This window comes from Heterocephalus glaber, unplaced genomic scaffold (genome assembly GCF_053883595.1).
Source record: "Heterocephalus glaber isolate CG9 unplaced genomic scaffold, H.glaber_assembly_v1.0 deba00001600, whole genome shotgun sequence".
NCBI classification, from domain to species: domain Eukaryota; kingdom Metazoa; phylum Chordata; class Mammalia; order Rodentia; family Bathyergidae; genus Heterocephalus; species Heterocephalus glaber.
This window is the reverse complement of record NW_028258372.1, coordinates 4,544,867-4,568,356: the sequence shown is the minus strand read 5'-3', so window position 1 is coordinate 4,568,356 and position 23,490 is coordinate 4,544,867. Positions and strand designations below refer to the sequence as shown.

Below are 23,490 nucleotides of genomic sequence, written 5' to 3'. Positions count from 1 at the left end.
ATGGGGAAAGAGGGGAAAATGCTTTTTTTTTGTAGATGTATTTTAAAGTTTATAAATTTGGTTTTGGTTTTTAAGAATTGGCAGCTTGAAAGAACTCCTATTTTGTCTGAAAGCTAGATATTTATTTGTACTTAAATAGGGTAACAACTCTTAAAAGGGAGAGTACTTTAGGATTATTTTAAGTACAAGTTGTCCTGAATTTTCTTTCTGTTTCAGTTATATTTTCTTTCCTTTGAATCCTTTCAAAAGTTTGATAGGTCTGTATATTTATTGTGGTGTACATTAATTTCCTCTCTTTGAAACTCAGAAAATCCCGTAGAATTACATTGCAGATACCCTTGACCATCATTTGTAATTCAAAGTAGCAGCATTCCATTGTATTTGAACATTGTTCTTATTAACTCAGTTTGGCTAGCATATATAAAATATATAAAAAAAAATTTGGTGCAAAACTTTACAATACGCAGTATTATAGCCTAAGTTAATCTTTAGACAAAGTTACTGAGTATTCTGATTTTTAACTTAGAAATTAACATATGGGAAGTTATTAACCTGTGAATTTTATTCTTATTTGTATGAGGAGAATTGCTGGGTGCCTTCTATGTCAACTTACCTTTAGCCTTCTGTTGTGGTACTTTAATTATATTTTCATTTACTCTAAAAACATTTGCTTTTTTGGACTTTGGGAAGATAATTTGGTAAAACAAATTTAATTACATGTGAGGGTTCATATCTTAAATGTCAGTTGCAGATAGTCATTCTTGCTATTTGTCACTAGCTTTATTATGGTAACTGGGGAAGTAATGTCATTATTGGTTGGCTGAAGTTGTGGATGCATTATATACTACACAAACTGTTTTTGAGTCAGGCCAAGTCATATAAGTGGGAGCACTTTAATAGCATTATATTACAGGTTTGGAAAAGATTTTTAAAAATACTTTGTTTTGCTTGCCTCCCTGTAACTTAATAAAGTCCTTGTCACAGAATAGTGTGTATGTGTGTGCGTGTGTGTATGTGTATGTGTGTGTGTGTGTGTGTGTGTTAGGAAGAAGGGGAAAGAGACCAAATAAATAAATAAATAAATATATATATATATTTTTCAGGGAGTGTTTTGAGGCAGGGTCTCTCTTTGTAGCCCAGACCAGCCTTGAACTTGAGGCAATCTTCCTGCCTCAGCCTCCCAAGTGCTGGAATTACAAGAATGCATGGCCATGCCCTGCTCATGTATATTGTAATTTTGAGCGAATGATACTCTAAAATATGTTTGAAGAAGTTTAACTGTTGCTTAAAAATTGCATAGTTGGTTGCTATAAATATGTATCTTAAAAATTCTTAATAATTTTAGGTTTTATTGCTGTTTGTTTTGTTTGAATGCCAAGAAAAAGAGGTATTTTAATGTGTTCTAGTCCTTACAATGGAAGGTCTATAGGAAACATAGTTTGATAAATAGTGAAGAGTATTTATTACAATTTTGTTTTCACACAGATACTTCATGATATTTAACTTCAGTTTTGTTTTTAAGATTGCATAGTAACATTCTCTTTGTTGACTTAAAGTATTTGTTTTCATAATCTATTCTTCATTATAAGCTATCTGAAGCCACATCTTTGTTCCTTCAGTCATTCATTTATTCTGTATTTGTTGAACAGCTTAAGTGTCAGGCACTGTCAAATTGCTTTATTAATTTATATTGTGATTGAATAGAATTAAAGATAAATGTTTTGTATATTATAAAATGGCATTCAAATGCTCTTCTTATTGTCATCAAATTCTTTAGTTTTGAAGATATGTTTGATATAACTGCTTTGTATAAGTTCTAAATGGAATCTGCCATCAGTTTTATGTGAAGTTGTTTTAGGAATAGGAAAAAATAGATTACTCAGCAATAAAATATTCAGTGCAGTAAGCTTGAATGAAGAACTAGATTTTGCCTCACTTGTTGTAGAACACATCTCCATGGAAATTAGGGCTGTGGAAGGAAGGAGGTGAGGTTTGCTTCTTGTAAGTCAGTAACACTGCTTTTCTATAAAAAAAGAGCAGAAGAAAGTTTATTTCTAAACTGTTGATCATCATAATATGTCCATGACATCTTTTAAATTCTGTTCAAAGGTATCATTTTAGCCAGGAGCAATTCTTAAAGCTGAAAATTATGATTATGGTAGAATTTGGTGAAAGTTGCAGATGCAAGTGGATAAAACCATCTCCGTAATGCTTAAGTTCACTGGTGAAGTTTGTAAATTTTGTCTTACTGATTTAACACACAGTTTATTAACAACTTAATGCTGAATATGTAAGCATAAATGCTGACTTTTTAATTTAAAAACTAGTTTTCAAGACAGTTCATTGCAAAATGAAATGAATTGATTTGGATGTTTGAGGGTATTGCTTAGTACTGAAGAGGCAGTGCCAGTAGAGAGCCCCACACGCCTGGGGGCCCGGACTTGGCTCTGCCCTACAGTGGCTGTGTGAGCTTGGGGAGGGAAGTCCCTCCGTGGTCTTGGCTGCTTTTTCTTCGACTGTAAAATGTAGGTCCCTGTACCTCCTGATACATAATGTGCTAATAAAGATTCTGACAATGTACTGTCCATTGAAAAATAGGATCAATTTTGAAAATACTTTTTTTAAGTGTTCTATATAAGGATATTTTAATGCAAATTGCTTTAAGAAGTATAAGGTTATTGGATATGTATTTTTTGTCATTGCTAATTATTATTCCTTGGTCTTTCTTCTACTTTCATAACCGAGAATAATATGATAGAAATTCTCTTTTGCTCAGGTTAGTTAGAAACAAAGAATGGCTTACTGGATGTGGGGTCCCTTGCTACAAGTATATCTAAAGGCCACTGCAGTGCAGCTCTTCCATTGACATCATTTTGGACCTGTGTTCTGTAATGATTAGCTTATTCTTTTTTTTTTTTTTTTTGGTACCAGGGATCGAACTCAGGACCTTGCACTTGCGGGACAGGCGAGGTCCCACTGAGCTAAATCCCAGGTCCTAGCTTATGCTTCTTTATGTGAGTTAACACTTAGTTATCTAGCCTTTTATGTAGCTAGTTGGCCATACTGGGTTCAGTTGAATTAAAATGTTCGGATTCTTTCCTAAATTTTTTTATGGAGGGGTCTGTTTTAAAATGGCGAATGGATCTTGTATGACTGTTTCCTATGGCACGATTCAATTAGGAGTTTGCTGTAATAAAACAAGTTATACTTACTTATTTTAGAACATTTAATATGTTAATGATGCTTCAAGAGGATATGGTATATAGAGTTTTCCTAAACTTACTTGACCAAAGAACTTTATTTTTTTTTAAATTCCCTACAATTCCTCTAATTTAGTATTCTGTCAGACAAATGTACAGTATTTTGGGAAAATAAACCCAGATTCCAATATCCGTTTTTGACTCTACAGCAGCAAACCCTTCTGATTATGATATTGAGTGGTCCTAGTCTTACTTGTAGGTATTGTCTTTGGTCCCATGGCGCATGAGGCTGGGTTGGTCTTCCGTTTAGCCACACAGCCTTTGTCAGGCAATTTAGCCAAGCTGTTTAGTGACTGTTTAGTCTTCACTGCTGATTTCAAAATGATTATGCTCTGTACTTAATTTGCATTGGAGAGAGACCTGTAATCTAGTTCAGTACTGGCTCCAGAGTCTAACCTTGAATTTACTGCTATGTACTATTTATCAGAACGCAAGTTCGTGGAATATTATGGTTATATAGTCTGCCCATATATTTTTCTGGTTATCTAAAATTTATGGCTTCCAAGAGGACCATATAACATCCATTTGCCTGCAAATGTAGAAAAGCTTTAACTCAATTTGTGTTAGCATTTTCCTTTTTAAGGTTGATAAGGTACAATAGAAATAGTCTTGTGAAATTTGTTGCTATATATGTAAGGTTCTTTTTGAGGAATTTAATTATGGTATGAAGTATCTTAATGAAGTCCTGTGGGACAAATTTTTAATTCCTTTTGTAGGGGGCAGTGTATTTATTTTTTGGGGGTAACGTTTTCTTTTAAAAAATGTTTCTGGATACTATAAATATTGAACATGTTTGCTTTATCTTCCTGAAAACTTTGTGCCACATTTGTGGCTCATCTTTCACAAATATGTATACTTTTTTTCTGGCTTCCTTTTATCTTAAGGCTGTGTAGTTTGGAATTAATTCAGGCTCTGCAGTCAGACAGCCTGGGCTCAGATAGGGCACTGTCACCTGTTAGCACTGTTGAATCTGGCAGATAGTGTCACCGCAATGAGCCTTGATTTCCCCTTCTGTGGAAGTAGAGTTAATGCTAACCTAACTGGATTGTTGTGAAGATGACTTGAGAAAGATAGATGTAAGCACCAATAACAGTTCTTGGCACATTTTGAATTCACAGTTTTTTCCTACTTTCGTATTCTTTTTGTTTCACTTTCTCCATTTACTTTAAAAAAGTAAATGATTTTATATTATATACTTACCATAATCTACCTAAAATATTTCTTGGAACAAGGCAGTAATAATACGTAAATGTTGGTTTCTTGACATATTGCATTTTATATAAAGTATAACAATTAAAAATATTCACAGTTTGCTGTAACTGTTTCTGAAATTACCAAGATTCAGGCCACTTAACTTTCATTCTTTTCCCTCTTCTCTTTAAACACCTATCTCTGTGCAAATTTTCTGTATTATTTGTATAGGTGTGACAGTGGTTTTCTTGGAACATATTTTATTGCAACCTCTTAACTTAAAAGTTTCACTATCATTTGAAATCTGTCACAAGACCAGGGAAGTGGGTTCATTATGGAACTATTTAATAAATAAGCTCTCCAGTTTGAAGAGCTAGACTTTTATGTGTGGTCAGGCCAGTTGAAGACATTTACAAAGAATTAGTTGTTTGTTATTGCTATGTGAGTTGCAAAAATGGAAAAAAAAAAGAAATTCTTTCTTCAATACTTCCTTCCAGGCTGAGTCATCACTAGAGAGTGGGAAGGGCAGCAGCAGCCGAGAATCCAAACCCTAAAGCTGATACCACAAAGTACCCTTTCTCCAAGTTGGGGGCTCAAAGGGGAACCATCATGAGCGATGTTACCATTGTGAAAGAAGGTTGGGTTCAGAAGAGGGGTAAGTGCTCCACAAAACTGAAAATAATACGGTTGGTAATCATGGTGTCTTGGAAGCTGATCTTTTTCTGATGCTGGTAAACATGCTGTGTCTATTAAGAGAGAAATGATATGTTATATGCTTGGTAAGATTTTTCTTACTACTTACAGATTTCTTTGTAATTCTTGATTTTGATCATTTATAATCTAGTTATGAAGATAGGTTTGACTTTGTGGTCTGTTGTGTGCGTGCCTGTTAGTGCTGTATTTTTCTGTGGTGTCCATGAATTCGACACTCCACAGAGATACCTTCAGAATCATTTCATGCTTAGAAAGGGTCTGTTTTTATGCATTTCATCACATGTAAATATGTAAAAAAACCAACTTGGATAGTAGCAGAGGATTTAAAGTAGTAAAGCAGGAAGGGTGTACCCACCCATGTAAAGTCATGACCTATAAAAGTCACATAAGTTAGGTAAGTAAAGTCTTGAGTTAAAAAGCCAAATGAGGACAAGAATTTGTTTTGTGTTTTATGTTTAATTTTACATTTTCACTTTTCATTATCTACTTATAGTATTTCCTATTTACCCTTTAGATAAATGCATTATTACTATTTTTGACTATTGAAGAACTCTTTAATGTAAAGCTTAATTTATCATCTGTGAGTTTACTTGCTTATGTGGGTAGTATGTTTTTTAGAAATCTACATTTAGACTAGTTAGTTACTAGGCAACTGTTGTTTACCCACATGACCAAGTTGAGTAGGATGAGTACTCTTCCCATTCTTAGGAGTTTTTAATTTCTATATATCTATTTTCTGGTTAAAAGTCATCCTTAAATATTGATCTTCATATTATTTGGATATCTGTACTTAATACTTACGCTGAACAGCTGTTGTCAAATAATTAGATGTGATTGTGTATTATTGTGCCTTTAAATTGGCCTTGAGTTGTAATTTACATACAATAAAATTAAGCAATTGTAAGTTACACTTTGAAAAGTTTTGCCAAATATTTATAGTATTGTAACAAACTGCAGTTGTGATAAGATTTCATCAAAAGAAAAAGTTACTTTGTGTTCTTTTGCAGTCCAGTACTTGACCCTTAACCCTGGCATTCACTAATTTGTTATGTTACTATAATTTTGGTGTTCTAGAATTTCATTTAAATGGAATCATGTAGTTCATAGTCCTTTGTATGTGGTGTCTTTCACATAACACAGTATTTTTAAGGTACCATTTTGTGTATATCATTAGTTTATTCATTTTTATTGTTAAGTAATATTCCAAGGTCTGAATATATCACTTATTTGTTCATCTGTTTAAGAGCTGAGGGACATTTGGACTGTTTCTAGTTTTGGCTGTTATGCTGTGCACATTTGCATATATGTCTTTGTATGATATTACCCATTTATCTTGGGTAATAACCTAGGAATGCGATTGCAAGGTCACATGGTAAGTATATATTTAACTTTGTAAGAATATATGTGTTTAACTTTATAAAAACTGCTACATTGTTTTCAAAGTGGGTGACAATTTGTTTTGTTAAGTTTACTTTCATGTTATTCTCATATTATAAATTTGGGAAACATTTTGAGACTTCAATGTTTACTGTTTTTTTTTTTTTCTTTTGGTACTGGGGATTGAATTTGGAACCTTGCGCTTGCAAGGCAGGTGCTGGAACACTGAGCTAAATCCCTGGCTGCTGGGAGATTCTGAGTGTGTGTGTGTGTGTGTGTGTGTGTGTGTGTGTGTGTTTATTTTGAGCAGTAGTAGAGTACATCATATAGATGAAAGAATTTGAATAATACTCTAGTATCAAATGAAAAGTAAAATCCCACCCTCTACTTGTCCACTTAGTTTCTCTCTTCAGGGGTAATCATTTGAGATTTTTTTCTATTTTTAATTCTTCAGCTGATCATTATCCTAATTGTATGCATAAAACACTAAACTTTATTTGTGGCTAATCATTCTCATGTATCCTAGTGTCTCTCTGTTGTGAAAAATCATCAATAATTTTTTAGTGGCACTGGGGATTGAGCCCAGCCTTTTTATAGTGTGAGACAAGTTCTCACTGAATTGCCCAGACGGGACTCAAACTCATGATCCTCCTGCCTCAGCTTCCTTAAATGCTTCCCAGGTATGGGGCACTGTGTCTTGCAATAGTGATTCCACTTTTCCACTTCTTTTCTTTTTTTTTTTTTATGGTTGTATTTCTAGTTAAATTTCAAGCTGTTGGAAGTCAACTTCAGAAACCATTCAGATTTTAGCTGTAAATTTAACACTTTGCAAGTTTTGAAAATTTAGCATTCCTTACCATTTTTCCTTACTTTACCTTCCTAACTTCTGTTAACTATAACATTTATTTTTATATTGTCTATAGTTGTGGTTATAGTTATATATATAAATATATATAGTTACAGTTATGGGTCTATAGTTATGGTTGTTAATTCTGGAAAGCAGAAAATAATAATATGATTATGTGAATAATCATGGTATGATGGGATGCTTGGTGAGGAAAGGGATTTCATGTATTTTCTTGGTAGTCAGGATCATGCCATGCTTTAGTTTGGTTTCCAGTTTGTACCACGACTGTTTTTCCTGGACTTTCTAATTGCTGCATTTCCTCTCCTGTTGGCAGAACCATGTGTGCCTTCTTCATCTTAATACTTAGTTATCCAGATTTTTAATTGTACTACTTGTTGATATTCTAAGATGAACAGACTTATTTCTGTATATGATGCTCAACTAATATCATATTATTTAATTCTTTGAGAAGTTCTGTGGTTTCCTAGACCTCCTTCCTTCTTTTGGGTGTGGATTTATTTTATAGTTTTCTAGAGTATCTCGAACTGATTTTGCGGGAGGGATATGTGTAGGTGCTTGTTAGCATAATGTTTGAAAATCTCTGCATTTTCACACCTGGTAATTACATTGGCTAGGTATAGAATTCAGGTTTAAAATTGTTTTTCTTTTGAGTTTTGAAGGTTGGATTCCATTGCCTTTCTGTGACCAGTTTTACTGATAAGAGGTTTGGTACTTGTAAATTATTTTTGTACGTAATCTGTTTTGTCTGGAAGCTTTTTTGTGATGATATCTCTTTATCCTTAGAATTATGAAATTTAAGGAGGTTGTATAGCCTTTTTAAATTCATTCTATAAAAATTTGGTGGACTCTGAATATGAAGGCTTAGGTTTGCTGTCTGTACTGGGAAATCTTTTGGTTATTTTTTTCTCTGTATGTATTTTCTGTAGCTTCTAGATCAACCTTCTGTTTCAGAATTTTTCTTTTATTTTTCATGTCTTTTTTTTTAAAGAAAAAATTGAGAAACTTTTATTCTGGTAAATTTTCTTGATTTTTTGTTTTTTTTCTTCTAGCCCATGATTGAAAAAAAAAAATTTTTTTTTTTTTTGGTACTGGGGAATGAACTCAGGACCTTGCGCTTGCAAGGCAGGCAGCAGAACTACTGAGCTAAATCCCACCCCACCCCCCAAATTTTTTTAAGTGTTTATATTTCTGGATACTCTCTAGTTCATAGTTACCCTCTCTTACAATCTTTTAAATCTTAGGGTAGTCATTAGACTTTCATTGGAAGTTTTCTTTTCCTCTTTGAATAAATTTCAGTTTATTTATTAGGGGTTTTTTGGGGGGCTTATGTTTTCTTCAGGCATCTGCTGATACCCGTTTGCCTGGATAATTACGACAAGGACTGTGTTAACTGGTAGTGCCCTTTATTTATTTTTATAATTTCCCCTGTATTTATGACAAGCTAGATTCATTGAATTAGGGTTTGTGATGGTGATAATTATACTCTTGAAAGTGTTAGTTGAAAAACTAGGAGAAACAAAATTTGTTTTTTCTTCCCCTTACTATTCTTAATTTATCCTTTTAGAAAATTTTAATATCTTATATTTTCAGCATTATTATTTTGTTTTAAGTCAAATAAATTTCTCTAGTTAGCTTGTTGTTTGGCATTATTTTGGTTCAAAGAGATTTTTCCAAAAATTGTGTTTTAGACTGTTTACTTAACCTTGGGCCAATGATTGTCACCCGACCTTTGCTGTACTTGTTTGAAAATAAAGCCTTCTCATCATGAGGTCATAAGAGCTAGAAGATAATGTGTATAGAGGACTGTTTGGAAGTCTTTGACAGTACCGGTAAAAGATAGTAATATAAAAAACTAAGAACTATCAAGGGGTAAGGATGTGGCTCAGTGTTAAAGCATGTTTAGTGTCCATGAAGCTCTGGGTTCAATCCCCAGCACCAAAAACAAGCAGAAAAGTCACAATACAGTTTTTACTTTGAATATGAGTCTTTTTTTCTCAAGCCTGTATTTTTTTTAAGCCTCTGTTTTTCAGTTGTTCTTTTTCAGCTAATCTGATTTTATTGTGTATTTTTATTTGATTAAGTTGTTTTCAGTAAAAACCTTTCTTTAAAAGAAAAAAAAGACTTAATGTTGATATTTTGTAGGTTAATACCTGGTTATGCACTTTTTAACCTTGGTTATTAATGGTATGTTGATAATGAGTAACCTTGATTATTAGTAATGTATTAATAGTGAAATCTTTTTTTTAATTTTTTTCTGGAGCAGTTGAGTGTTATTTGAGGTAATGTAAATATAATATTGTTGGTCTTAGACAATAAAAATGTCAGATAGCAAACAGAAAAAAAGTATTGACTACATTATCTTCCTTGGTGAACCTGGGAGAGCACCTTATAAATCAGTAGCGCAATAACATAGAACCCATTTGCATATATCAAATGCTTACTAAATACTTTTATTCAAAGAGTAGCCTGTAAAGCACAAGGTCCCGAGTTCAATCCCCAGTACCAAAAACAAAACAAAAGAGTAGCCTGTAGATATGTTTTAAGTGACTTTAAATCTCTAAACTATATGTCAAAAGTGTAGTTTTCTTAGGTCTGTTATAGGTAGTAATAATATTTCCTATTCATGAATAATGTAGGACATTTAAAAGGTCTAAATTATGGAATTAAGAAAATTTTAATATTAATCAAGGGCTTATAATTTATAAAATGTTATTTAATAATACTGATTCTTACAAAGTTAAGCTTTTGTTATAATAATGAAATACAGTACTTGACACAAGCTGCTTTATGAAGAGGTTTAGTTAGCTCATAGTTTTAGAGATTCAAGTACATAGAGTACGGCAAACAGTAGGGATGGAGCACAAGCCAACATATAGGCAGTTCGGAGCAGCAAAGAGTATGAGAGGGGCAGGCTTGCTCCTTTTATGACAGTTGTCTTGCAAGAAGTAAACAGGTTCGATGAGAACTGTCTTCCAAGATCATGCTCCAATGACAGGGACCTCTCACTATGTGCCTAACCTTCCACACCTAAAATTTCACCATCCAAAATACTACCTTGCGGCCAAGCCTCCAGTCACAGTGGACTCTTGTGGACATTTAGACCTAGAACGAAGTAGTCCTAAAAGTGGAAAATGAATTCCTTGATAACAAATTAAAATCTGATATTTAGTAGTTACTGGGTTGAAATAGGAACAGATTTAAAGGTGGTTGATGATGTCACTAGATTGAAATTAGAATAAATTTAAGAATAGTTTATTAAAAACATTTTTTTTGAGAGAAAGGATGTTGCCGTGTTGCCTAGGCTGGATGTGGCCTCAAGTGGTGCTCCTTTGTTAGTCTCCTCTAAGTAGTTGAGGCTGTAGGGAAAACATTTTGATGAAAATGCTGTATGTATGTGTTAATTTCTTATACTTTGTGTTGGAATAATATCTAAGATTGTACTTTGTACTCTGTACGTGTGTGTAATCAATTTGTGCTTTCAAATAACTTTTTCTTACACTTACAGTTTCCAATTTAGGGACCGCCACAAACTCTACTGATTAATACATGTCTTACTACTCTATGAGATGGTTTATTTAGAGGAGGTCGGGTTTGGTAATTCTACACAAGTTAGCTTAGTCTCGCTGTGCAAAACGTACTTTAGCAACATAAAGATTATGAGCTGGGCTATGTTGTGTGATTGTTGTGATCTAGTAAAATCTAGCAAGTTGTAAAAATCTAGCAAGTGATCTAGTAAAATCTAACAAAATACATTTTGGGGACTAAGTCTCCTTTTCGCTGTTTGTACTTGTGTTGTCTTTGTTCAGGTTTTATTCATGAAGTTACTTTAGAAATACATTATAAACTGATTAAGGAGAAAGAAAATGACAGTATGATTTCCTGTTTACTGCCTAGTAGCAAGCTTTTTCCATAGAGAGTAAAGAGCTGTGGTATTGACTGTGTAAACCACATGGTAAATTAGAGAAGCTCTCTTTGACTGTTGAGACTATAAAAGAAGAATAAACATAGGAAAATTAAATGTATTTTTTTAATGACCTTGAAATTCTGAAATTCAACTTATGCATTTATAGTAAATGTATTTATAGTGGAATTTGTTTTTCTTATAATTTCCCCATTATTTATTTGAATATTTTAACCCAGAGAGCTGAGTGGAGAGAACCATCAAATGAACTATCAAGTGAGAAGCCATTCACTAGTATATGCATTCTAGAGTTATTTATAGAATTGTAAAGTTGCTGTTGCATACCCACACAGACTTAGCCCTTCCCAATTAACAACTGAAATCTTCTCTGTTGACTTTGTAACTTGCAGTCTCATTAAGTTCACTTATTAATTTTATGTTTGTGTGTATGTATGTATGTATTTTGTAATGCTGGGGATCAAACCTAGGGCCACTTTCCATTGAGCCATATCCTCAGCACTTAATGTTAGCTACTGTTCTGCAGAGATGGTCAGGTCATCTGTGAAGAGCCCTAGTTCTCTTTCTTCCTGTCTAATCTTTATTAAGCATTAAGTAAGCATTAGTTTCTATTTCTGGTTATATTTTGTTGGGTGGGACCTCTAGTACAAGGTTGCGTAAAAGTGGTAAGAGTGGATATTTTTGCATTATTTCTCATCTCCTTGGGAAAACATTTATTTTGCCACTGAGTATCCTCTTAGCTGTTGCTTTTCCGCTGTTGCCTTTTTATCAGGTTGAGAAAATTCTCTTCCTGGTTTGCTGAGAGTTTTAATCATAAATACTTACTCAGTTGTTTTTTTTAACAAAGATTTCAGTGTATCTATAGAAGTGGTCATTTGATTTTTTGCCTTTTATTCTGTTAAATATATTAAGATGGTAAATTGTAGTCATTGCTGGAATAAATTCCATTTGGTCATGATGTAATTTTTTTTTTTTTGTACTGGGAATTGAACTCGGGACCTTGCACTTGGAAGGGAGGCGCCAGAAACACTGAGCTAAATCCTGGGCCCATGATGTATTTTTTATAGTATATTGGTATACCGAATTTACTTACAGCTTGGTAAGTTAGTTTTTCATTTATTGGAGTATTGATTGATCACTAGTTTTCACTTTCAGATTTTGGTGTCAGTTAACACTGGATTCCTAAAATAGATTGGGAGGCTGGTGTGGTGGGGCTTCCTTGTGATCTCCTCTATTAGGGAGGCTGAGGGAGAGGATTTCAAGTTCAAGCCCAGCCTAGGCAACTTATAAAGACCTTATCTCAAAATAAAAAAGGGCTGGGGATATAGACTCAGTTTGAGGGCCCTGGGTTCCCAGTACTGCCCCAAAAAGAAAATCATAAAAATAGATTGGGAAGTATTTCTTCCTTTATTTTTGAAGAAATGTGCATAAAGTAAATTGGTAAAATGGATTAATGAAGTCATCTGATTTGGAGGTTTCTTTATGGTACAATTTTTGATAATACATTTGGTTTCTTTTATAGATTTGGGTTATCAGTATTTTCTCTTTCATCTTGTGTCCATTTGGAAAATTGTTGTTTTTAAGGATTGTCCTGTTTCATCCCAGTTGTTCATCAAGGCATTGAGCATAAAGGTTTTTTTTTTAAGTTTTTCTTAATATTTCCATATCACTTTAGTATCTATAATATCTCTTACTAAATACTGATATTGATGAATTGTTTTCTTTTTTCCCTTTTGGTAGTCTTACTAGGAGTTTATCCATTTTATTGATCTTTGCAAAGAACCAACTTTTTGCTTTGATAATTTTCTTCATCCTTTGTTTTCTGTGTCATTGCTTTTGCTCTTTATTATTTTATTTGCTTGTCTTTTTCTGAGTTCTTAAAGTAGACACTTAAATGATTTTTTTGTTGTTTTGTTTGGTTTTGTTTTTGGTACCGGGGATCGAACTTGGGACCTTGTGCTTGTGAGGCAGCCAGTGGAACCACTGAACTAAATCCCCGGCCCTTAAATGATTTATTTTAAACTTTAAAAAAAATATATAAACACTTAAAGCTATGGATTTATCTTCACTGCTTAACTATATCCTTCAAGTTTTGTATGTTTTCATTATCATTTAGTGTAAAATATTTTCTATGTCTTTTTGATTTCTTTTTTGAATCATAGGTTATTTAGAACAATGTTGTTAAATTTCAAACCATGTAGGAGTTTTTCTAGGTATCTTGGGTTATTGGTTTATATTCTATATTTGGTCATAATTAAGTATAATCTTTGTATGAACTTGGGGTTTTATAGATACTTTGGATTATTGATTTATATTTATATTCCATATTTGGTTATAATTTGGTATAATCTTTGTAATATTTCAGTTATCTGAACACTTCATGATTTTTTTAGTGGTCTGCCATATGGTCTATCTTAATTTTCTGCTATTGTGGGTGTAGTGTTTTATAAAAGCCTGGTCCGGATGGTTGGTAGTGAATCATATCTTCAGTATCTTTACTGATTTTTTTTCTTGAGTTCTGTCACTTGCTAAGAAGGTGCTGAAATCTGTAACTATGCTTATGAGTTTGTTTGTTTCTCTCTAGCTATGCCTTTTTTCTTTATGTATTTTGAAGCTGTTATTACATGCATCCACATTTATGATTATTATATCTTCTTATTATATTGCTTCTTTGATCTTCATGTCTACCTTTATTTCTGGTAATCTTCTTTGTCTAGAAATTCAGTATGTCTGATATTTTTGAGATTCTGCAATATTTGAGATTTTTTTTTTTAGGACCAGTGCTTGTATTTTTTCAAGCGTCCCCTTATATTTAACTTATCAGTATTTTGTAAACTGCTTTTTTTGTAGAGAGGATATAGGTCTTGGTATTTTTAAAAAATTTAATTTGACAGTCTTCAACTTTTAAAATTTGATTGATTGATTGAGACAGAGTCTCTCTGAGTGGTCCAGGCTGGCCTCTAACTTACTGTATAGCCCAGGCTGGCCTTGGACCAGCGATCCTCCTGTTGTAGCCTTTTGAGTGCTGGGATTACAGGTTGTGCCCAGCTAGTCTTTACCTTTTAGTGGGGGTACTGGAACCATTTATATTTAAGGTAATTATTGATATGATTGAGTTTTCTATTTGTACCATTTATCCTTTGTTTCTTTTTCCTATTTTTTTTGTCTTATAAAAATTTAGTTTTGCTTATTTTATGTGTTAAATTCTGCCATCTTTAGTTGGGTAATCCATACTGTGATCTCTTCATTTATTATGGCCATATTTTTTCTTAAGTCCTGGACTGTTTTTATAATAGCTGCTTTCAAGTCCTTGTCTCTTAATTCCAACAAGATTTTCTTGGAGTTGGTTTCTGTTGACTGCTTTGTTTCTTTGTCTGTGATTACATTTTCCTGTTTTTTATCACATATATAATTTTCATCTGTATACAGTTCATTCTGATGATAATATTGTGCAGAGTCTGGATCTATTTTTTTTTTTCTGACTTGATTTTTGTTCCAGCTGGTACTTGATTCTGTTGGAATTCCTTCCTTTATTTACCTTGTTGTAAAGAGCAGCTAAAACTCAGGTTTTTCCATGTTTGCCTTTTTTTTCAGGTTCATTGGAATCTTCTATATACATGCAAGATTCAGGGATTATTTGAGATTGGGGCAGAGTATATCTGTATATTTCAGGGCTCTATCTTTGAGTCTCTATTTTGTAGGACATCCTCTCACTTTGCAGCCATTTCAGTAGCTCTGCGCTTCATCGTCTGACCTTCAGGCACCTTGAGGCAGGTGAGTTGTGGCCTGCACCCTGAGTTCTGTCCCTTCCACCCTAATCTCACAGAGCCAGAGAACCTCTTGCTCAAAAAGCCACTCACTTAGTACAGCTCTCCTCTTTCAAGGACCAGATTCCTTCTAGTTTGTGTTTGCTTTTGCTGCTTTTTACTGCATTCAAGTGGTTGTTGTTGCTTTGGTTTTTTGAGACAAGGTCTTGTTATGTAGTCCAGATTGGCCTCAAGCTTTGAGTGATCCTCCTGCCTCAGTCTCCCAAGTGCTGGGATTAGAGATGTGCACCACCACCAGGCCTAGCTCAGGTAGTTGCTTTTTATATATTGTACAGAATTTAAAATTCTATAAATATAGAAAGGTTGTCTGGTACAAGTTAACTGGAACTGGAAGTGGACCTTGCCAGATACATATTTTATGTGTAATATAATGTAAAATTTTATTTAAGCTTTATAATTCACAGTATTGTTATCTAATGCTTATAATAAGGGATAGGAATATCAGTTATTAAGTTTATGAGAAATTTTTTTTTCAAGTGCATTTAGAAGTTCTAACTAGAGGAGACTTTGTAAGTTGCCTGGTGTTATACTATTCATTTTACAAATTAAAAAACTAGGTTAGATTTTGAGCTAGGGATAGAGGAGGACCAGTACCTGAGAGCTTTTTATTGCTAATCTTTGGTACTTAATGTTTTCTTTCTTTTTTGGTACTTAAGAATGTATTGGAGTATTTTAAATGTCTTAGAAATGTTTTGTTAGTACTTAGTGGGGAAGGGTCTCCAAATTGTTGGGCGGGAAGGGGAAGGTTTAAACCGCCTGAGATTAGAAAAGAGGGAGTATTTTGTGGGATCCTTATGCTGCTTGAATGATATCACTCCCTGCTGTGCATCTCAGTGGGGTGTATAGAGAAGTTGTGGCCTTGAACTTGTGTTATCTCTGAATGATTATCTCCATAGTTTCTATATCTTTTGATGTATAGAAATTTCCTTTAATTATCTGTTGGCATTCAGTAATTATTATCTTCTGATGTGTTAACCATGCACTTGTCACTGTATTTTTTGTTTCAGCTTATGCCGGGTGTTTTGCTTACTATATCCTTTTTCCTCTGTCTTTTGTCAATGAAAATTTCCTATGTCCTTCAAGGCTACATTCTGATTTCACCTCAGTATTTTCCCATATCAAAGCCCTACAAAATTAGAGTGATTTCAGTTTTCTGCAGTCTTGCAACAATTTCTTGTCTTTGCCTCCTTAGGGTTCTATATTGATTAATAAATATATCCATTATTTCTGCTTTCCATTGTTAAATCCCTGATAGCAGAAACTGTGTGTCTATGTATTGTTTCTCTTTTCTACAAGTGGTCCACCAGTACCTTGAACATACAGTTGCTTAATCAGGATTTGATAAATGAATGAAGAAGTTCTGTGAGTTCAAACAGCATTATGTCAGATTATCAGGGCAAGGAATGGGAATTATGACTGCTGATGTAAATAGGGAAGCACAAACTAGATTACGGTTATAAAAGCCTATAGCCAAGGGCCGAGGATGTAGCTCAGTGGCACTGCACCTGCATGGCAAGCACAAGGTCCTGAGTTCAATCCCCAGTATCAGAAAAAAAAAAAAAAAGCCCATAGCTAGGATAGGGAGTTAGTAAGGGCAGTGCTGGGATTCTGGAACCATGCTGTCTCTTTGTAGGATTTGTGTGTTTCAGAATGGAACTAACAGGATAGAGATTGGTAGAATTGATTGAATAGTTACTACTGTCAAATGTGGCCAGGCCGAATGGTCCCAGAATGGATTAATATGTAAGCAATCTAAAGCTAGAAAGTGAGACACAATATGGGAATTTGGAGTGTTTGTGGTTCTGGAAGATTGATGCATACTTTATGGCTAATGTTTGCTTTACTCTTAGAATTGTAAATTATTTCTGAGCTTGTGAAACCTAACATTGGAAACCTATAAGAATCTTTCTACTATTTTTCTGATGGCTCTTTCATCTCAGGCATTACGGGACTAAAATCTCATTGTGTAAAATCTTTTTATAATTTAGCAGTTCTGAGTACTACTGGTCTTTTGGCCTTCTGAGCTTACATAAAACAAGTTTTGTTATCTATTTGATAGACCTTCGGATATTTCAGCATTGCAATAATGTCTTTCCTCAAATCTTTTTAAGAAAAATGTTCTCAGTTCTCTTGTTTATTGTGTGACATGCTTTCCAGCCTTCTTCGTGATGTTGGTGTCTCTTGTGGAAACATGTGTTTGTCAGTGTTTCTCTAACAGTGTGGTACACTGAAATGAGTGCAGTGCTGCCCATGTGGTCAGTGCAGGGAAGGCTACCATGGGATTTGCTGTTAACCTGTCCCACGGTCAGTCACCCTGTGATGAAGTCCTCAGCGCTGTTGAACACCGTGTTCACTTTTTCCAGTATTACCCTTTCAAGGAACTCTTCTCATATATTGACTGTACAAATCTTTTATACACATCAGTTGGTTGTGCAGACGTTACCAGTTTATATTCCTAATGCTGTCTGTTGTATACACCACTCCTGTCACTGGGTAGTAGTTTTGTACTTTTCCTTATTGCATTGCTAAGAATTTTACATTTCTCTGTTTTTGAGGTGTAAGTTTTTAAAAATGACTTTTCCTTAGTTTTTATATGAAACCTATTGTTAGTCAAATTTATAATCTTGATATTTTTACTTGTAAGAGCTTTTTGTTTACTCAAGACACCTTTCTTTTATTAACTGTTTATTTTCCAAAGTGTATTCTCTGCTTTGTCAGCAATACCCAGAAACAAGAGTCATCATCTCATCGGATAAGCTTTTAAAACAGAGTAGGAATTCTGGGTTAATAGGATGAGAGGTAGGAAAGATCTTGTTTAACCATGTCTGTCGCTGTGGCAGACTATAAGTTGGCCCCTGCCATGGTGTAACTCTCTTCCTTGAGAGTAAATAGTACCTATGATTTTCTGTACTCACTAGAATGTGGTGAAGGTTGTGAGATGTCATATCTGTTCTTATATTACATAATAGTCCCTTTGCTATCTCCAAAAAAGTAAAATACCCAAAGCCCAGATGGCAAGAAGTATTAATCATTTTTGTTTTTGCAAATTTTTTCCTGGTTTGAATATACCTTTAACTTAAAAGTATATTTTTGTCATGTAAAAATTTTTAATTGTTAAATATATCAATATATCTAATTTTCCCTTGGAGTTGAAATCATACATATAAACACTTGTGTACTTTGATCATTATGGTTAAAAAATTTGCATTATCTAAGCAATACGAATGCCTCATATAAAAAGTTGAAGCAGCAAATAACAAGCAGTAAATATATAGAGTATGATGTAATTACTTTACTCCCATTTTCCTTCTCAGAGATAACCACTGTTAAGTGTGATGTGCCAATTGAAAGCCAAAATTTTACTTAAGTATTTAAAAATTAGAAAAATGGTTGCCAATCTGTAAGTGGTAGTTAGCTCTTGTTAAGAAATTGAGATTCACTGGATGTGGTGGTGTACGCCTGTGATCCTAGTACTCTGAGGGGCACACTGATGTTCGAGCCTAACCCAGGCAACTTAGTGATTTAGCGAGATCCTTTCTCAAAATAAAGAAAGGGCTGGGGCTGTGGTTCACTGTGAAGTATCACAAAACAAACATAGAGAACAAAATTAGAATTGAGATCAGGCAGGGTTTAGGAAGGGGGAATAATTAAAGAAATGAGACTTTTATACTTTATATTACCTTTTGCATCCTTTGTGTATGGTCTCATTTTACATAAATGACATCATATTCGCTTAACAACATGTCTAATAGATTTGTCCTTGCCAGTATAACTTAGGAAAAAAAAAAGTGAGAAGTTTGACAGAACTTGCTCTCAAGTGAATGTTTTTAGTTCTAGTCCATCTAATTAAAAAAATTAAGTACTCATATATATCTCTTTAATGCAGAGGTTAAGAGGATAACTTCTGGTTGTAACTTTGCCATTTATTAGTGACTATGAGTAAAATACTGTAAGTTCTCATCTGTTATCTCCCCCCTGCTCCAAATTGTACCCAGTGGTGCTCTACCATGGAGTTACTCCAACCCTATTTATTTTTTATTTTGAGTCAGGATCTCACTATGTTGCCCTGGCCGACCTCAAACTTGCCACCTTCCTGCCTTATCCAGGGGTTATGTAGCTGGGATTATGAGTCTGTACTACAACACCCCAGGCTAAATTTCTCATTTGTAAATGTAAATGGAGATACTGATAGTGTCTATTTCATATGGTTGTAAAAATCAGAGATCATAATGTGTGATTAACTTAGCACAGTGCATGGACATACTGAATAGTTAATAAACAGCAGCTATTATATATGCTAGATTTGAAATTAACTAACATTTACACTATTTTTATTCTATATAAACAGAATACTTGTCCTTTTAAGAATTTTATTTTATTTTTTGTGGTTCTGGGAATCAAACCCAGGGCCTCATGCATGCTAATAGTTACACTGTACCACTGAGCTATATCCCTAGCCCTATTGCTTTTTTAGACTCCTGTTTGGTGCTCTGCATTGCTCAAAGATTATTAATACTAACTGGAGTGAATTAAAGTAGTAAGTTACTTGCTAATTATATTCTCAGCAACTTTGGGCATCAGGGTTTTTATGATGTTTCTCTTTGGAGAAGATGAATATGAAAAGAGTTAATTGATACTCTTCCGTTGTCATCTGGCCTGTAGATTGTGCTCTCTTCCTTAGGCCTCATCTTTTATAATTCTAAAATTGTGTTTGTAGCAATTTCTTTTTCAATTCATAAAAAGATTTACAAGTTCTAGCATGTTTGTTCTTTATGTGATGCTTCAATCTTTTTCAGCACTTTCTTAAATGAATTATTGCAAAAGCAGCAAATATGTATATTTTTCTTTCTCATTCAGGATTGGCTAATGCCAAGTGATAGTCATTTTAATTCTGTGGTTAAACTTTATGACTAAAAATGTTTAGCATAGAAGAATATTAATTTTCTGTCAGAAATTAATGAGTTAAGAAATAGAGGTGTAAGTGTAGTATCAACCAATGGAAAATCTAAAAATGAAAATAAAAGTAACAACAAGTGAGATGGTTATAGGGGAACTTAATTTCTCACTTTCATAGTGGGAACTGATGTGGTTAAAGCTGATAAATCAAGAAACAAGCATTGATACCAGAAGTATTAAAAGTGCTGATTATGAGAAGTGGGATGAGGAATGTGTGTGTGTATGTGTGTGTGAATGGCGGAAGACATACTTGTATTTTAAAAAATCTTATGTTCTTTCATATGCTACTGAGTTGTGTAAATAATGATAAAATATAGCCTGTCTGATCTCATTTTACAGAGATCAGGGCATAATTTTATATATTTGTACATGTATAAAGTGATTAGGTAGAAATACACCAAATATTAAAAGTACTTATTTCAACATAGTAAGATTTTTTCTTCATTACATTTCTGTGTATTTTGTAAAAATTTTAAAGTAATCTTAGCAATCTGAGGAAATAATTTCATTATTTTTTCAATACTATTTTAGTTTTTAAGAAATTACTAAGGGAAAATATTTAGGACCTCCTAGATTTAATTTGTTACACTTATTTGATATTAGTATGACTATACTTTTTATTTGTACAAGTATTAGACCTTTTCTATGATGTAAAGGAATGTCATATCATATTTTGTAAAAATGTTTGTAAATGTATTTGTTAGTAAGACTGGCATTCTGCGCAGAATCACCAAAAACCCAGTCAACGGTAGCAACATGAAGACAGGACAGAATCATCTCAGATTCAAGCCTGCACATTTTGCAATACTGGGTTTTTATACTGAGCTACATCTCCACTCCTGTTTCTTTGTTTGTTTAGAGATGAGGTCTTGTTAATTTACTAAGTTGGTCAGATTGGAATCCCCAGAGTTTTGGCCTTACTGGCAGTGCCACCATGCCCATCTGATTTTTCATTCTTATACCTAGTTGTTGCTTTAGAGTTCCGAGATGGCTGTAGTATTAAGCATTACAGCTCTCTTCAAGATGAGCTATGGCTGTTGCCAGCCACACTGTCCCTGATAGCAGGAAAGCCAAAGCTTTTTCGGATGGTCACCACCAGATTTTCTTTTATGTCCTGTTGTTCAGAGCTGGGTTATATACCACCCCTAACTGTGAGAAAGTGAGTATTTGGCTTTCAGGTTCTGTAGTGGAAATGACTGACAGAGGTGAAGGTGCTTAGTAATTATTGTGTTTGCCAGCTACTAATGTGTGCCACAAAAAGTTTTGATAAATATAACCGTAGTATTTGTATTTCAGTTCACAGTTAGGTTTCTAGGAGACGTGGTAGTCTTTCTAGAGGTTATATTGAAAATTTGGCACAGAAGCAGTCTCTAAAATTCATTACATGGAGGTTATTCAAATTAGCCAGTAATCTGGTAGTAAGAGTGTAAGTGTATCAAGTTAATTGCCTAAGTTTTCTTTTTGTTCTTAAATCAGAAAAATCAGTGAAACTGATTCCAACTCTACCAATCTAAATAATGATTCAGCCCCAGATATTCAAATTACATAGTTTGAAGTATTGTTATGTTTACTTGGATTTTTCTTAATACCATATATTTTAATGAGTATTATCCCTTATTTTCTTATTATTCTGTCATGAACTTCTTCAGAAAAACTATACAGTCCTGATTTGTATAGTTGTCACTGTGATATTTATGGACTTTCATTGAAATAGTACTGAATAAGATGTATTACTAACAAATTGTATTTGTTTATAAAAGTTAAGTTTTCATAGTTATGTTTATCAATGAATTGATGAAGTTTTATGTTATTTTTCTTACCAGTTAGAGATATTTATTTAACAAAGCCATTTTTTTCTTAGTCCAGATAAGTTTTACTGCTTTACATTTTTGAGGAGTGGAAAATTATTTTGTACAGTAAATGAGCATATCCATTTCTACATAAGGACAACCTAACTTCCATAGGTGCTTGTAGAGAAATATGTACTAGAGATTTGAGAGGATAGTAAAATTAACAGGCACAGGTCACCTGCTTTCAAGAAGTCTAAAGTCTAGTGGGGGAAAAAGACTTTCAGATGAGTCAGTCAGTTTCCTTACCTTGTGAAATGGTGATGTTAGTGTACCTCCTTACCTCTTTGAAGATTATTGTGAAGATGAACTCAGTTAAATTATATAAAAGGCTTTGAACTAAGGTAGGTTCCATAAATGTTAGCTGCTGTTTCTGTTATTATTTCTACCAAATAGAGATTTGTAAAAGTGCAGACTAGGAAATACAGACTAGGTGGAGACCTACTCTTTGTAAAAGTTGAAGAGTGATAAAATTATTAACCTTCTCTCCATTCTGCTCAATATTTTCCTTTTTCATCTTTGCCTCTCTTAAGGCCTGCTGTGTTGTAAGTTATCAAATGTTGAATGAATGTATCAAGGCATGAATACACTTATATAACTGGAATTTTAAAAAGACAACTACTTAAAATGTTTTAAAGTAAATGTCAGTAAAATTTGGAGATACTTTAAACTGTAGCGTTCAATCTTCCATGCCTGATTTAATTTGTGGATAAAATTTAGAATATTTTTTTCAAGTAAGTAAATGATAGAAATGGAAGAGCTATTACTTTTTAGCCAGGCTCTTTGAAACAAGCTGGGTTTTCAAACAGTTTGATGTTATTTTCTAGGATGGTCTTGGGATATAAATATTTTATCTTGCATACTATAGGAACATCTGTAGAATTACAGTCATCTACTGCTGCATTCAGTGACTTAACAATGATTTATTATTTCTCCCGATTCTATGGTCTGACTCCATGATTCTTTTGGAGATCTTACCTCGGGTCTCTTGTGGGCTGCACTTAAAACTTGGCTGGAATGAATTGGAAGATCCCAAACTGCTTGCTCCCTGTTTGGGTTCTTGGTGCTGAGTGCTAGCTGAGAATGCCTCAGTTCTTTTCCAGATTGTCTTTCTCCAGCCGGGCAGCCTGGCCATTTTACAGTATGTGATTGGCACCTAAGAGTAGAAGCTGCTAGGTTTCCTAAAGGCTGCTTCCAAAAGTGGCGCAATGTTGTTCTAGTGTCTTATTTGGCAAAGAAATCACAGGACTCATCAATCCAATTGCAAGAGGAGGAAAAACAGAGTCCATCTCTGGACAGGAAGAATGGCAGTGAATTTATGGCTTTATCACAGTGGCATAGGGGCTTGTTTTCTTTGAGTGTTTGCCTGTCCTCCCCATTTATCATGTATCTCCTCTTCATTTTTATCTTCCTTTTTCCCCTCATTCTCAGTGAATTTTTATTGATGAAGTTTGTCATCTTTTTCACTGATTCAGATATCTGGGTTTTTGATACAAAATTTTTTTTTCTTTGAGTGGCTTTTAGTTTAGTT

The 23,490-nt window shown here is 33.8% G+C and overlaps 1 protein-coding gene across 3 annotated transcripts in view; it reads left to right on the top strand.

Moving 5' to 3' along the window:
• The window catches only part of Akt3 (AKT serine/threonine kinase 3), a 259,832-nt gene that overhangs the window by 4,728 nt on the left and 231,614 nt on the right, over nt 1-23,490 (top strand). For 2 of the 3 annotated variants that reach the window (XM_004853513.4, XM_087194057.1), the window contains exon 2: nt 4,949-5,106. In XM_004853513.4, the coding sequence (XP_004853570.1) occupies nt 5,061-5,106 (46 nt within the window). In that variant the 5' untranslated portion in view covers nt 4,949-5,060. Of the gene's footprint in view, nt 1-2,865; nt 3,015-4,948; nt 5,107-23,490 lie in introns of those variants that run through there. The other variant, XM_087194053.1, reaches the window with a different exon arrangement.